This window comes from Phaseolus vulgaris, chromosome 8 (assembly GCF_051622355.1).
Source record: "Phaseolus vulgaris cultivar YP4 chromosome 8, ASM5162235v1, whole genome shotgun sequence".
NCBI lineage: Eukaryota > Viridiplantae > Streptophyta > Magnoliopsida > Fabales > Fabaceae > Phaseolus > Phaseolus vulgaris.
In genome coordinates this window covers 9,635,909-9,651,727 of record NC_143505.1, presented here as the reverse complement: position 1 = coordinate 9,651,727, position 15,819 = coordinate 9,635,909, and the positions used below count along the sequence as shown (strand labels likewise).

The 15,819-nt window shown below is 32.9% G+C and overlaps 2 protein-coding genes across 4 annotated transcripts; one reads left to right on the top strand and one right to left on the bottom strand.

Annotated features, from left to right (window-relative positions):
- Positions 1–2,284: 2,284 nt before the first annotated feature.
- LOC137824228 (MATE efflux family protein) lies at positions 2,285–11,411 on the top strand. Of its 3 annotated transcripts, none has more exons than XR_016514636.1 (13): positions 2,285–2,577; positions 3,494–3,618; positions 4,054–4,212; positions 4,332–4,465; positions 5,367–5,502; positions 5,972–6,084; positions 6,169–6,269; positions 8,839–9,002; positions 9,483–9,554; positions 9,667–9,783; positions 10,266–10,361; positions 10,469–10,587; positions 10,841–11,411. XR_016514636.1 is itself a non-coding variant. In XM_068629765.2 (13 exons), the coding sequence occupies exons 1-13, from the start codon at positions 2,342–2,344 to the stop codon at positions 10,899–10,901; spliced, it is 1,617 nt and encodes a 538-aa protein (XP_068485866.1). In that variant the 5' UTR covers positions 2,286–2,341; the 3' UTR covers positions 10,902–11,411. The 3 variants fall into 3 exon arrangements, 2 of the variants coding, with proteins under 2 accessions (XP_068485866.1, XP_090149700.1); XM_068629765.2 differs by having other exon boundaries at positions 2,286–2,577; positions 5,972–6,068; XM_090293574.1 differs by having other exon boundaries at positions 2,289–2,577; positions 4,332–4,454; positions 5,972–6,068.
- A 495-nt stretch (positions 11,412–11,906) lies between these two features.
- Positions 11,907–14,355, bottom strand: LOC137826726 (uncharacterized). Its single transcript, XM_068632823.1, has 2 exons — positions 14,100–14,355; positions 11,907–13,639 (listed from the first exon to the last, which is right to left on the bottom strand). The coding sequence occupies exons 1-2, from the start codon at positions 14,123–14,125 to the stop codon at positions 12,088–12,090; spliced, it is 1,578 nt and encodes a 525-aa protein (XP_068488924.1). The 5' UTR covers positions 14,126–14,355; the 3' UTR covers positions 11,907–12,087.
- Between the last annotated feature and the right edge of the window lie 1,464 nt (positions 14,356–15,819).

Here is a 15,819-nt window from a genome sequence, read left to right as displayed (position 1 = left end):
GCAAATTTAATCGTCACAACCTGAAAATCATTTAAACCAATGAATTTCTGAACTTCTTTTTTACGAAAGGCATAATGATTTAATCCATGTTCATAATGGAAGAACTCATTCAAACTTACTGTAAGAGCATTTACCACATAAGAAATAAACAAAAACAAAGAGAATAAGTAAACAAAACAGGTAGAAGGTAAATGAAAGAAGAGTAAGAAAGAATCACATATAAAAGTAACATGGTTTAAATGAAGTGTTAACGAAACTTCAATCTATGCTCATGACAAAATCCACTATGATAAGATATTACAACTCTAAGTTTCTCAATGAGCTCTTACTCAACTCTCACAGTTTTTTATTATTATAGTTATTGTAAATGATTATACAACTTGTGAGTTAACTCGTCCAATTTATGTTCTCACTCGCCCTGGATGAATTGACTTGGAAGCAAACTCGTTTTTGTAGCAAACTCGATAAACTCGCATTGAACTCGGTTGAACTTGCGAATTTGCAATTGAATTGACGAGTCCAGAGGGTTTTTTCTTCTTCTTTAAACCCAAAATCAAACAAACTCACCTTGCTCACACTAGGATTTGTTCATGTTCTGTGTGGTGGTGTGTCTTTGTTTCGATCATGGTGCGTTGTTTCAATCGTGGTGACATTGGTGGTCACATTAGTGAAAGTGTTTGTGGTCGTGTTTTCTATTTCATGGTCGCCTCTTCTTGCATCTCTGTTTCGATCGTTGTCATCTTTATTCTGATACTACTTCCTACTCCCGATCTAAAATATCACTTAGATAGAAATATTAAAAAACTAAACTTTTTAATGAAATTATCCACCACATGTTAAAAATTACATATTTTCCATTAGTATGATACAATTAAACGATTTACGAATCTTAACAAAATTTTTACTAAAATCAATGTTTATAATAAGATTGTTGTTTTTATTGTTATTTTTTAAGTACATTTAAAATATTGTCATTTGATATTTAATATTTATGGTCAGTAATATGCAATTCTTATGTAATTCTTCATCAAGATTAGCTTAAATAAAAACGATTTCCAGATAATTCTGAAAGTCCTTTGATTTGTCAATCATATTAAGATAAAAAAAATTAACAAAATAAAATAAGCTTAACATAATAATTGAATTAAGTTTAAAGAAATAAGAAAATAAATATTCAGTTAGTAGTTAACAATAATGATCGTGTGACTGATTTAACAATTATGAATAACAATTAAAAAATTACCTGTTGAAGAGAGTACTTGATCTAAATATTAATTTAAATTAATATTAGTCTAGCTCAAAAAATTACTTAGATTCTCAAATTCATTTTATGTCGTGAGTTAGACTTGATGTTGTTAAAAATTTAAAATTTAAACTAACATGGTTAAGTAAATTTGATTCAAAGTATGTGACTTGTAAGAGTTTATTTATTTTTTTCCATTTCGCATGTTAGAAATAATTATATATATTAATTTTCACAATAAATTAGTTCCTCTGAATTTATTTTAGAATTAAATTATAAATTTTTTTATGCATTAGTTCTCTTAAAACTAATTCCTTAAAAATATAAATGAGAAAGTGTAGTACATGTGTACATGTTAAGTTGTACTACTGTACTTTTTTAAAAGTGCAAGAGCTTGAGTGTACTGTTTTGAAGTAGAAATTTAGAAAGAAAGTAACATTAATTTTTTTTTTCTAGAGTATTTTAATATATTTTTAGAATTTAAAATATTTTTTTTCAATCACAACAATTATGAATAGAGGAACATCTTATAATAAAAAATAATAAAATTATGATCTTATATATTTATATTTACTTAAATTCAAACTAAAAGATCTAGTGTGAGAGAATGTCATGTAGTAACATATTTCTTTTCACCTATCATTTTCATCTTTTTTCTTCTTAAAAATTTAATACTAAAATTAATTTTTGAAATATATTTATTCTAAATTTAGAATATAATTAGCATGTTTAAAAATAATGTATTTTAAATTTAATTATATAAACATAAATATTTATATTTTCCCAAAACAACATAATTAAGTAAACTCATTTGCAAGACGAGTTTAGATTCTCCAAAATACACTATTTTTTTTTAAATTTAAAATATTTTTAAAATATTAAAATTAATATATTTAGAAAGTAAGTTAAGAAAAAAAAAACCAGAGAATCCAAATTTGTCGTGAACCCAGATATTTGTGACGAAAGAAATTCACTCAACGGTTATAAAATAAAAAAAAAATTAAAAAAAAAAAAATTAGAATAAAGATATGGTTATGCTTTGTTTGGCATTTCCACTCTCATTGATTAATTTCTGATTCTCATGCTCCAAATTCAGAAATGGCGTTTTCTCTCTCTGCTTCTTCTCTTTGCACACACTCTTTCAAATCCACCAACTTCAAATTGAAACCTCCCACTAAGCCCCATTGCTTCGCGCGTCTTCGTGTTCATGTTCCACCCAAAGCTTCTTCTCAGAACGACAATGCCAACACTGATTCCGTTGAAACTCCCTCCCTCCAACGCTCCTCCTCTAAACCGCCTCATGATTCATTTTCTTCTCCGCGTCGTCGTTTCAGGTACTCTTTCATCCTATAAGAACCTTTTTTTTTTCTTTTGCAACAGTTGTCTGGTGTTACGAAGTTGATATCAAGTTTTTCAATTTTATAATTCAGGTCTGATTGTATATACTTCTCTCTCAGGACTTTCAGTAAAACCAAATAGGAAGGAAAAATAAAATAAATTTATCTGAAAACTAAACCAAAATGAAGTTTCCACAGCAGCTAATATGAGAGAGGTTTTGTGTCTGTGAAAATTTTAGCGTGAAGCTCATATTTTGTTTCTATTTAATTTAAATACTAAAGTCTAATGATATTTTCTTTCTATTTAATTTAAATACTTTGTAATCCAGTGATCCAATCATATATTATACGGTATTATATCTATAATCAATAACAATATATTTCTCGATTTTAAGTTCATAATATATACTAAAAAAACAGAAAGAAACTCACAAAGAGATAAAGATACCCAGAAGTGATTCCCATTTATATTAAAAGAACAAAGTAACTGTTTACATTGTATGTATAATTAAGCTGTAAAATTGTTTACTTTTAAAATAACTACTTTGAAAATTTACATGTAGAGTTACTTCTATTTGATTGACAGTGAATTATTTTTTGTATTAAAATTAAACTTTTTATGTCTATATATTTGTACATTGCGGCCTGAAGTTTGTTTCTCGGGTTTTGGGGTTTAAATTCGATAAATTGGTTGTTTATGCTTTGTTTTGGGATTTTTGTTGTGTGAACTAAACTTCATATTGATTTTCGACATTTTATTTATTTGTTTGTTCATTTACATATTTGGGGTTTCCAAAGTTGATGCTTGGTTTTTGATAAGAAATGGGTGGATTAAATTTGATGAATTTATCGTCTATGCTTTGTTTGAAGCATATATATTTACTTTGAAGTTTGTTTATTGGGCCATGAACAGTAGTGGCTGGTTTAAATTTGATGAACTTGGGATGGAGATAGTGCTCATTGCCCTCCCTGCTGCTTTGGCTTTGGCGGCTGATCCTATTGCCTCATTGATTGACACTGCGTTTGTTGGCCATATAGGTACTTATGTGGAAGTGAATTTTATGATCTGAGCTTTACTTTAACTAAGTGAAAGAAAAAAAGATTAATGAGTTAGCTGGCTGCAGCTTTTTATTCTGAATTCTGAAAGTAGTCTTTGGTTGGTGAGATGTTTTCCTGTAGTCGTTTTCAATTTTTACTACTACTAATTACAATTTTACAGAACATATTTGTTTCCCGTTTTAATATTTATAAATGGTGAAAAAAATTTAAATCTTATTTTTGTTATTTCTAATACAAATCCTCAAAACCAGGAAACAGATTTTGTAATAATTGCACAGCTTTTTCTTAAACCAAGCAAACCTTTTACTCGTGGTAGCAAGTGTTCGCTTTTCTGGTTCTTTTTGTTCTGACTTGGATTGATAAATAATTACTGTTGAAGAGATAATTCTCCCTTAATCAAATTTCTCTATGCAGGGGCAGTTGAATTGGCTGCAGTTGGGGTTTCAGCTTCTGTGTTTAATCTTGTGTCAAAAGCATTCAACGTTCCATTACTTAATATTACTACATCCTTTGTTGCGGAGGAGCAGGCACTGATTAATAAGGAAGTAGAGTCCAGTCCAAAAGATGGAAATGGTTGGTATCAAATTTTTTTAGTAATGTCTACTTTTCCTGGACCCGGTTGTAATTTTATTTTGTTCATATGTATCTACTAATAGTTTTGATCTCATGTGGGTGCTATCATGATTTCTCAGGCAAGTACCAAAGCAAGAAGCTCCTTCCTTCAGTGTCAACCTCTTTAGCACTTGCTGCAGCTCTTGGCATTGCGGAAACTGTGGCTCTTACCCTTGGCTCTGGCATTCTTATGAATATCATGGGTATACCTGCTGTATGTCATACTTGGCTAATCATTTGATCCATACATTATCTCATATAAGTGATGTTACGTTTCTTTATGTTATAATTTCTTCTGACTATTATTTACTGGGCTAAACAAATCCACCCACTCAGCACAAAGAAAAGGAAAAAAAAAACGAATCATTATCTATGAACATTTGAAGCACATGTATTTATTCAGGTTTTGATCTAAATGTCTTCGGACAACCTCCGTTTGGCAGATAAATCTATCATGAAAAATCTATCTTAACTGAAAGCAAAATTTCAGGTACAGCTAATATTTTGAACTTAAATATGAGGTTTGCTTATGAACTTGTAATCAATTGCACGCAAGCGTGTTTTATTACTTTTATGTTGTATAATATTGCAAACAATTTTTTTTTCTTACTCTTATTTTATGCTGTGTAGTGGTGTATAATTTTTATGAATTATCTGAATGTTGGAAAACATAAAAACAAGAGATTTTCAGATGTAGACTTGTGTTTTGTTTTAAGATAGCTTTTAATTGGTATATGAAATGTGTTTGGGGTAGCTCTTTTGTGTTCTGTAACAATTTTGAATATTTTAAACACCAATTATGTTCTGTATTTGTAGCCTACCTGTTAATTCTCCGTGATTCAACTTTTGAGAAACATAACAGTAACAATTAATATCAACAATATAAATACACAATTTTCCTTTGCATTCATTAGCTATCAGTCTTATGGTATCCACAGCAAGAAAATTCACATATCCTATATCCTTTTTTTTTTTCTGTTGGTTTGGGTGTCATGAAATTGAAAAAGAAAAACATTTTTTTGGCTTCTCTTCATGGGCACCTGGTTTTATATAGTTGGGTTTTACATGTATAATCTTGTTTGCATTTTTTTTTTCAATTTTTGTATGCTGTACAGGATTCTCCTATGCGTGGACCTGCTGAGCAGTTTCTTTCATTGAGGGCCTTTGGTGCTCCAGCAATCGTGCTTGCATTAGCTGCACAAGGCACCTTTCGTGGATTTTTGGATACAAAGACACCTCTATATGCTGTTGGCAAGTATTTCAGCAGCATACTCTCTTTCTCTACTCATGTTACGTACAGATAAAACTAGCGACGAAGTATTCCTTTACCAACAGTACTTTCTCAATAATTTTAATTGACAAATATGAAGTTTTTATTAATAATAAATAGTTAAATTTTGACAAGAAATTAACACTTAGCATGCCTTTTTGAATCAGGAAAAGAGACAAAGTTTACATTTTTTTTAATTTTAAATTACAAACAAGTATCCATTCGGGAAGATGACCCATGGTAAAAGGAAAATATGTAATGGGGAATGCGTGATTATGTAATGGTTTTATATAAATTGACAGTGCAATTTGGCTGACAGCTTCATGCTTTTACATTGCAAAGTGCTCCACGCAGCCTTGTTAATGTTGATGTGTACTTGTGTAGAAATAGGATTACACATGTCTTGTTTTGCTTGACGTGTAAATAATGAAGGCTTGTCTTGGAATGCAGGCGCGGGAAACTTTCTTAATGCCATATTGGATCCAATATTAATATTTCTTTGTGGCCTTGGTGTTAGTGGAGCTGCAGTTGCTACTGTGATATCTGAGTACGTCAATGATGTGGTAAACTTAGTTTTATCTGTGCATTTGCACACATCCCTTAATTCATGTGATCTTATTTTAACCGAATTTGTCCGTTTTCACCAGATACTTAATAGCTTTCATTCTGCTATGGAAATTGAGTGACAAAGTGCTGCTAATTCCTTTTGAATTTAATGGGAGAAGATTTTTTAGCTATCTGAAATCCGGTACGTCTCTCACAATTAAGTTCAATTTTTGCTTCGGCTGTCCTTGCCCTTCAATGAAAGTTGGTAATGGTAATGAAATGATCAAAATTGATTGATATTGGAAAGCAGCCTTAATTGTTGTCACTCCTAGCTTGCCTTAGTCATAGCATCTTTGGGGGCTGCTCTATTTGTAACTTTAAAGGTGGTGGTTTAGTCTCATATCGACTAGAGATATGACTTATGTTAGCTATATTTTACTATATGGGTCTAGGCTCATCTCTATGCAATGCAATGTACATTCTATGTATAATATGTTCCTTTATTGTACTTGTGACACACAAAGATTCCATCTATAACTATCTATCATTTATTTCTAGACGGTATCTAGAGCCTAGTTGAATACTTGCCCTCCTGGTGGACTGACTATCCATCAATGCCAATTTTTTTTCCAAAATTAATGTTTTGTTCCGATTTTTGGCACCCTCTTAATGTTGTGCCTCTTTTGTTGCCCCTTCTACACCATTTTCGGCATTGTCATCTACTTTCTAACCGGTGACCTCACCATTAGAGTTGCCTTGCCTAGGCGACCATTGTGTTGTGAGACTCAACCATAAGAGCAACCACTTGCCCTTATGTGTTCCTGGAAATAAAGGTACTTATCTTTTCATCCATCATTGGCAACTATGCATGCATGGCAGCGTGTTCAACCACTTTTCCAGTTGATCTCACCAGTGTCAGACTCGCCTTAGTGTCATCTCCTTCAATTTGGTCTTGGCTTCTTGGTTTGGACATGTTTTACGTATCTACGTCAAGCTTTGGCTTAAGGGGAAGGATTATGTTGATCACCTCACCTAGACAATGGCCTCCATTGACGTAAAAGATCACCCTTGATAGTTGAAAATTGATGCCTAAGTTTGTAGTGTTCTTAAGTCAACTATTCATCCCTCCCTGAAGCTGTTTTTCATGCCCATGACACTTGTGTTGGGGTTTAGGAATAGATCCGGTTGCTGCACACGAATGATGCTCAATGCCTCAATGGTGTTTGCCAAAGTCTCTTGAGTATCATCACCCCTAGACGACGTGACAGCCTCATGGCTCAAAATTTAGGCAAAGTCCATGGTCTTCTACATGACTTTAATGAACTATTACCCCTCTTGCCATTTCTGCCCAAGAAGTAGATCTAAGTCAAACCTTCTTTACATTGATGGTGTTGTATGGGCTTCTTGATGAGTATTCATCAATTCGTGATCATATTATGGGTCTTCAATTCTGCCCACACCGAGCAGTGCTTGATCCACCCCATTTCATGTATCGTGGAAGTTATCACCTAACATACCTTCTTTTGTCCCTTTCGTGATTCCTCTGCATTGGTATCTCTGCGTGATGACTATAATTGCTCTTGCAATCAAGAACGATGGTTTCCAAATAAGATCATTACCACAAACTCCGTCACACAATTGATTGGTGTTATACCTTGTATGATCACCCTTGTCGATTGTTGCTGCTCAGGCTACCACCCCTGTTCCTTCTGCAGATTCTGGTGTCATTCCCATTAATAGTTTTGGACTTTCGACTCTTTTCTGGTCTTCAAATGGTATTAGGAAAGTCAAGCCTCCAATTCCACTACTTCTATTGTGCACACAGGCACTTCATTTGTAGGTCTCACTCCCTCCACCTCTCTTAGCTCTTGGGTCCTTGATTTTGGTGCCACCGATCATATATTTGGTAATAAATTTATTTTTTCTCATCTCTTTTCACTTATGGTTTCTACCCTTTATCACTACGACTAATGGCTCCCGAGCCCCCTCTTATGGTGTTGATATTATCCATCTTCTCTCTTTTCTCTCCATTGACAATGTCTTTTATGTCCCCGAGTCTATTTAATTTATTATCCCTTAATTGTCTCACCCATTCTCTTGATTGTCTTGTTTCTTTTCTTAAATATTTTGTTTTCTTACAAGACCAAAGTTGGGGACGAATGATTGGTATCAGATATGAGTCTCCCGGACCTTACCAATTACAAACTTCTGCTCATGCTGGCTCAATGATGGATTCGCCTTCTCTCTTCCATGTTCAATTGGGCCTTTCTAGTTTTCTAAGATTCAACTTCTTGTATCATGTTTGTCTAAATTGTATACTCTGTTTCGAAAATTGCGTCAATTAGGAAAACATAGCAGTAGTTGTTTTTCTTAGAGTGTTTCTAAACGAGTTTTGTCTCCTTTTTGCATTAGTTCACTCAGATATTTTGGGACCCGAGTCGTATTAGGTCTACTTTAGGATTACAATATTTTTTAACTTTCATCGGTAGTTATTCTCAAAGTAATTGATTGTTTTTAGTGGAAGATCATTTTAAGGGTATTTTGAAAAAGTAATACAATTCTTAAAAAAATTAGTGTCACTAACTGAATTGATTAATTTTCTTAATTCCTGTAAATTAGTTAATAGAGTTTTATTATAGGGATGTAGGGAGTATGATTTCATTAGCTTGAAAATGTTTTGTTTGGTTAATAATTTCTATAACTGGACACAGTGCAGTATGTGAGTTAAGGAGCAACACAGAATGTTTACTTTTGACTATCGCATTTTGTAGGCGGTCTTCTTACTGCTAGGACTTTGGCTGTGTTTATAACTGTGACACTTTCAACATCTGTGGCCGCACAGCAGGGCCCTATACCTATGGCTGGTCATCAAATTTGCATGCAAGTTTGGTTGTCTGTTTCTTTGCTCACTGATGCTCTGGCACTTGCTGGTCAGGTTAGAAAATTATATTGCATTGGACTATAAATTGCATTTTGTTTGGACACACCAAGGTTATACCAGTTTTAATGATCAATAAATATCTCAAGGGCACGTCCTCTCACCTGGTTTCAAAATCGCATGAATTTAGAAGAATAAAATTTATAATATGAAATCCATTATGGTGAACATTTGAGGGCTTTCCCTTACCATATCAGGCAAATTAGGGGGCATTCCATTTTACATGATGAGCACTTTTCCATTTCCCAAGATACTGAAATGGTATTAACAAGAAATAAGAAATACAATACTGTACCATATCCTCCAACATTACCCAAAAAAGAAAGCAGTTGGCAAGGATTGGAAGAATTGACTCTGTAAATTGTAGAATTCATATTATTTGAAGATGTCATCTAAACAAACTATCTCAAACTTATAGGTCCTTGAAATTATTTTGCTGCAACTTACCTGTCATGTTAAAATGACATTTCTTTACAGGCACTTCTTGCCAGTAGTTACTCCCTGGGAAATTATAAACAAGCACGCCGTGTTATATACAGAGTGATACAGGTTTTCACCAGAAATTGCTTTCTTCTTTCTTACACATACCTTCTTTTAGTGAGATTGGAACTTATACTGACCCAGAATTCTTTTCTCCTACTCTATTTTACATGTTAAACAGATTGGTTTAGGAGCAGGAATCAGTTTGTCTATTATCCTATTCTTTTGGTTTGGATCATTTTCTACTTTATTTAGCACAGATTCTGAAGTTGTGGATGTTGCTCGGTCAGGTATATGGGTAAGAAACCACAGTTTTGCTGAAAGAAACTTTTATTATCATTTTGTAGGCTTTCTATGCTACTCCCAATTAGCTGTCCTGGATTTAATCAGACACTCAGCCTGACAGAAGTGGGTCTGTCAGGCCAAGTCATGAGTGTCAACTCCAAATTGAAATCCTTATGTTTGAAAGCATTATAGGGCATTTTCTAGGCAACAAGTTCGTTCAGGAAAGTAGAAGAATGTATTTCATTTGGATGTCTGTGTCTATTGTTTTTTTTGTCTGATTGTTCTTCCTCTAGTGTGGATATTATATACCTTGAAAGCTGATGTTTTTGGACAGTATCAGAATTTTTGTGATGGATGGGTATTTATTTAAGCCATGATAACTTTTTAGTATAACTAATAAATATTTCATTATATGCCGTGCAATTCTTCATTCTTTCTGTGGAAGCATGTATACACAAGTCATTTGGCATATCTGATATTTAGTTACACATGCAGTTTATTGCTGGATCTCAACCAGTGAATGCTTTGGCATTTGTCATTGACGGGCTTTATTATGGGGTATCAGACTTTGGATACGCTGCTTACTCAATGGTATTTGCCTAGTTCAATGATTGAAAGATAGTTACTCATTGTGATTGTTTCCTATTAACTCATTTTCTCGTGTCCTTTTTTTTTATTTCGGCTTTTGTTTTGGGTAGGTGCTGGTTGGACTAATTTCTTCAACTTTCCTTCTGGTGGCTGCTCCAGTAGGGCTTCCTGGAGTCTGGACTGGATTGTTTATCTTCATGGCTTTGCGTGTTGCAGCTGGAGTTTGGAGGTGAAGTATTTAATTCATTTTGAAATTTGAATGTGATAGTTGGGGAACTTCATATTTGTGTATTTTGACCCGTTAGTTCTACTCATTCAAATCCTAGCTCAAAGAGCAATGACAAAATGATATAAGTAGCATTTTTTACTTTTTGTTCTCTCCTATCTTGATTTTTCTATTCGGGAGGTGTAGGGTACTCTATGCATAACACTAGCAAAATTTTCTTTAGTTTTTGTTGAGTTAATATTTTTCTTTTCTTAAGGCTGAGCAGCAAAAGTGAGCCTTGGGATACAATCTGGCATAAAGACGGAGCGGAAGAATGACTAATATGCATTCAAAAAGTCATGTATTCATAAGTTCCAACCATAACCAAGGATGATGAGGACATGACTTGTTGATTTGATTTCAAAGAGCTCTAATATGCGGACACTAAATCCTTGCAATTAAAGAGAGAATCCAGCATGACAGCAGGAAAATAGTAAATTATTAAAATGTCTCAGCAATTGCTGCATACCGATTGCCAAAATCTCGCTGATACAAGTAGATACTGAATGACCATCAGAACATGGAAGGAGAAAATGGTTAAATGACCAGTTTACAGCTTAGAAGGGGAGTCTTCTTGACACTCGGGTTTTTGTTCAAAATTTGTATTTATTGCTAAATTGTGCAGAATTTTCTATATTTTCATTGGTAAAGACTGCAATGTAGGTGAACATAGGTACTTTGAATTGTCCATTGCTGCTATTTAAGTGGGTATGTATTATATATATGCACTATGTACAACTTTGTTAATGGTTATCATTAATTTTCAAGCTATTCACATTATTCATTCAGTGGTATTTGCTATTAACGATTTCATTTACATCTGGTTAATTTTGTTTCATTATTACTTATTTTTATTAATGAACGTCAGTGAGCGGTTATTAAGTGAATAGTTATTATTAACTTTAAGTAGTCAATAGTCATTAAGGTTTTCATCAAAGACAAGTTTAACAATCGTATAAAGAAGTTAAATGAATTTTCTGTTTAATTAAAACTAAAAATTAAATTATTCTTGAAAAAAATTTAACCTTTTAATTTTAAGATTGAATGTTAATTCTTCTTTGTATTAATTTTCAAACATGTTTCAAATAATATTGAAGATAAATTGAAATCTTTAGGTGGTACATCTAATTTTTGGAAAAATTAAACCTTGAAAGAACTGACCCCACCATTGTCTAGACCAAAAACTAGTGCTTATAATAAAATAAAAATATGCCTTTTGTACTAAAAACTCAAAGTATGCACTACGATAGCGATGGCCTTTTGGCGTATATGAACATTTGGAGTGGATTAATCATATCATTGTTCAACATTTATAATTTATAACATGATACAAAATTCTTACTACAAAGTCTCTACAGTGAATGAGAACGGAAACATAGCTTATTGAATCGCCAAGGTGGGGAAAAACATGCTATAAGTAACACCACCACAGCGAAAAACAAACACTACAAGTCTTTAGGAATACTAAGATCCTATTTGTGGAAAGCATACATCAAGTAACTTCTGCTCTTCCAATAAGCCAAAATCATAATCAGGATTTAAGAAGCTATAATCATAACCCACTTCCAAGTCTGCAAACTGCATATTATTCCAATGCTCAGGAAGGTAACCACCAAGTTTGTGTAGCTGTTGAGAAAGATCACACAACTTCCTACTATGGCCAGAACTAAATCCAGGTAGGGAATTTCTGCTTGTGTTGATGTTGTTCATAGCATCAATTTGGGACATGCTTTCAATTGGTCCAACAGTGCCACCACCAAACATATGAATTCCCTGCATTGAAGGATAATTGGAATCCCCAACTACGGGTGCCTGATTCTTGTAATGAATAGAATGTGCTTTCAGCTTGCATTCCAAACACTTCAGCTTAGTTCTCATCTCATCAAAATGTTCAGTTCTATAAGGCTCATGTGGTGTCTGATCATGACTAATCTTTAAGCACTTGCTGTGACATAGCCCCAGGATTTCAGAAATTACTTCCTCGGTATGTTTTCTTGCTATAGATACCTCAGTTTGGGTGTTATTAAAGTGCTCAGAATGTGGTCTTGTATTGCTATCTGGCAGCATGTTATGCATATATCCAAGGCAATGGTTGCTGCAGCTTAACTCACATGATTTTAAAGTTTCAACTGATTCTGCTCTTGTTTCTTCACTCTTCTCCACAATGTCATGTTCAGCAGCATCAGAAGAGCTGCAGTAGTTAGCTCCTGTATTCATGGGTATCTCCACGGGCTCCTTTTGCAAGAGATTATTACCCTTTTCACCTAGGCCAGAATTTTTCAAAACCCTCTCCAATTCTCTGTCTATTCCTTCACTTTTTTCAGGCATTTCAGACTTAATATTCTTCAAATTTATTTGACATTGTTCAAATCCAGTTGTCGTTTCCTTCAAGTCCTCTATTGATTCATCAGCGACACAACCTCCTGAAAGAACCTGTTTCTCTTCTGTTACCTCAAAGACACCAATCTCAGAAAACCTTGGTTTCTCTTCATGAGGCTGATGAAGGTTCCTTTCCAACTCAGCTTTTGCAACATCATCATCATTCTCCGAAGAATCACTTGGTGATTTTTTATCACATCCACTAGATGATGATCCATTAGAGTCTACTGGCTCCACAGAAGGCTCGGGAAAATTCAAACGGGCAGAGGGGCCGTACATGGCCTTGGCAGCTTCATCATAAGCAAGAGCAGCTTCAAGTGCAGTGGAGAAAGTACCAAGCCAAAGCCTATTTGCTTTTTCCCCCACAAGCTTTCCATTGATTGGCTCGCGAATCTCAGCAACCCATTTTCCCCAAATTCTCTGCCTCACACCTCTGAACTTGCAATCGGAGTTCTGAGGCCCTCCCTTACCTCTCATGCACCCTTTTCTCGACCCTTTTGCAGGAACTTTGTGAATCACTTCCGCCCCATTTTCCCTTGACCCAAGTTGTTGCTGCCTGTTATACTCCTTCCACTTTTCAAGAGTGTTTTCCACAGAATCATTTCCACTACTGCGTCTCTTGCGTGATTTCCTCTCCCTGCACCCATTCCAGCCATCAAATAAACAACATTAACAATTTTGCACTCAACTTTCTTCAACAAACCGTCAGCTATGTTTACAAAACAAAGAAATTTTTATATAGAAACATATAAAGAAGTATAACAAAGCTTATGCAGTAATCACAAATTGTGTATTTAGCGTATGACATGATAGCGTAAAACATTTTATGCTGTCGTCCAATCACATATCGATATACATCATAAATCTATAACAATTTTCTTAGAAATTATAGCAACAATACCATGATTTTTATGCACGATATTTGATTGGGTGGCAGAAAGTACACCAATTTTTTCTTAACTGGATTGATTACAAAAAAAAAGGTAGCACAAAGAAAAAGGAAGGATGAAATGAAGAAACTAGAATAACAACCAGATAGAGTTTGGATGAAATGGAAGAGCAGCAAATTGAGATGAACGAAGAAGTTAGCAACTGACCCAGAAACGTTAGTATTAGTCTTCATGCGCTTTTGCTATTGAAGAAGCATGTAGCATGCAATATGGTTCCTTGTAGTAGTTGGTGTTGCAATGGAATATGAAAAATTTAGTAGCAATTTGTGTTGCAGGGTTTTAGAGGGGTTTTGGATTTTCTTATGTTGCGGCTGTTTGATTTGGATGTTTGTGTGCTTTGTCACTGCAATCGTCATGCTTGACTTGTTGTCTAAGAAAAAGCTCAACATTTCAATTTGCATTTGGAAGAGAGAAATTGGGATTGGTAGGTGTAGATAGCTATGATGACGTGGCACTCTTTCACATGCTAATGGCGAGGCTGATCACCATCTGGGGTTCTGACACGTGGCGCCAATTGTTTCATGGTGGCAACTCCGTAGAAGCTTTCTTCATTGCGAAGTGCTCTTTTTCTATTTGGTATTGTTTCCTGCAACTCCTCACTTATCCATAAGCCTCTTTATTTTTTTATTATAATATTTTTTCAATTGTATCTTATTTTCAAATTTCACTTTATTTTTTCTAAAACACATTCATATTAATCTTCACAATTGTTCTATCTTTAGCCTGGCTACACCCTATGCTAAGAAATCATATTATTAATAAAAAATTTGTTCATAACATTTTTTTAAATCATGCATCAAAAGATTTTGTTTATCCATACTATTAAAGATAGGACCCGTGTTACTTTCAAAAAAATTATTATAAATTTAGATGTGGATAGAAATTGAGTATAAAAAAATATTATTTTAGTTATAAAGCCATGTACTTAATTCTATTTGAAACATTTATTAAATATTTTAAATTTTTAAAAAATAGTTATATAGATAACAAAACAAAAGACACATTATATATTGTGAATGAATATGTATAGAAGTTATTTATACACTATTATTAATCGCTAGTTAGATAAGTGTTTTCTAATAGTTAATATTCTAAGCATAAATGAATAATTTATAATAATATATAATGGATTATCCTATGCATAATTCCTTTTTTTTAAAATTAACTTTTAAATATAATTATTTTCTTCTCATAAGATGTACAAGCGTTTCATTTAGTTTTATCTTTCAATATGTCAAACATCAAATAATAAAAAAATGACTTTTATTTTTTATAAATTTCAGTTATAGTATTTAATAATAACTTTTTTAATTCTTTTAAAATGTAAACACACTAATACAAATAAATTTTTTTATGCTAGGTATCGATAATACTTACAACAGGTGTAAATTTTATATATCAAATTACACGATCTTATAAAATTTTAAGTGATAAGTATCGTTAAATGTTATGTCCTATATCAACAAACTATTCACTTATGTCTTAAATGACTATAATTTTATTAAATCTTTTTCTGTCTTCTACTTTACAGGAAAAAAATAGGTAATTTGAGTATTTTATCATCATTTTCAATATAAAAAATATTTTTCTTCTCCATTTTTACATTTAAAGAGTATAAACTTTTTTTTCATCCTCATCTTTATTGAGAAACTAGTATATCTCTATCCGAACTCACGCATGTACTTGTCTTTTATTATTTTAAATATTAATTAAATATTTTTTTTTATAAAAAAAATAAAAACAACAGAAAAAAATATAATATTATCAAATATTTAACATAATACACATTTTTTTTAACGTCAAATAACAAGAAAGAAATCATAATGGCATAAATTATATAAAGATAAAATAATTATAAAAAATAGTA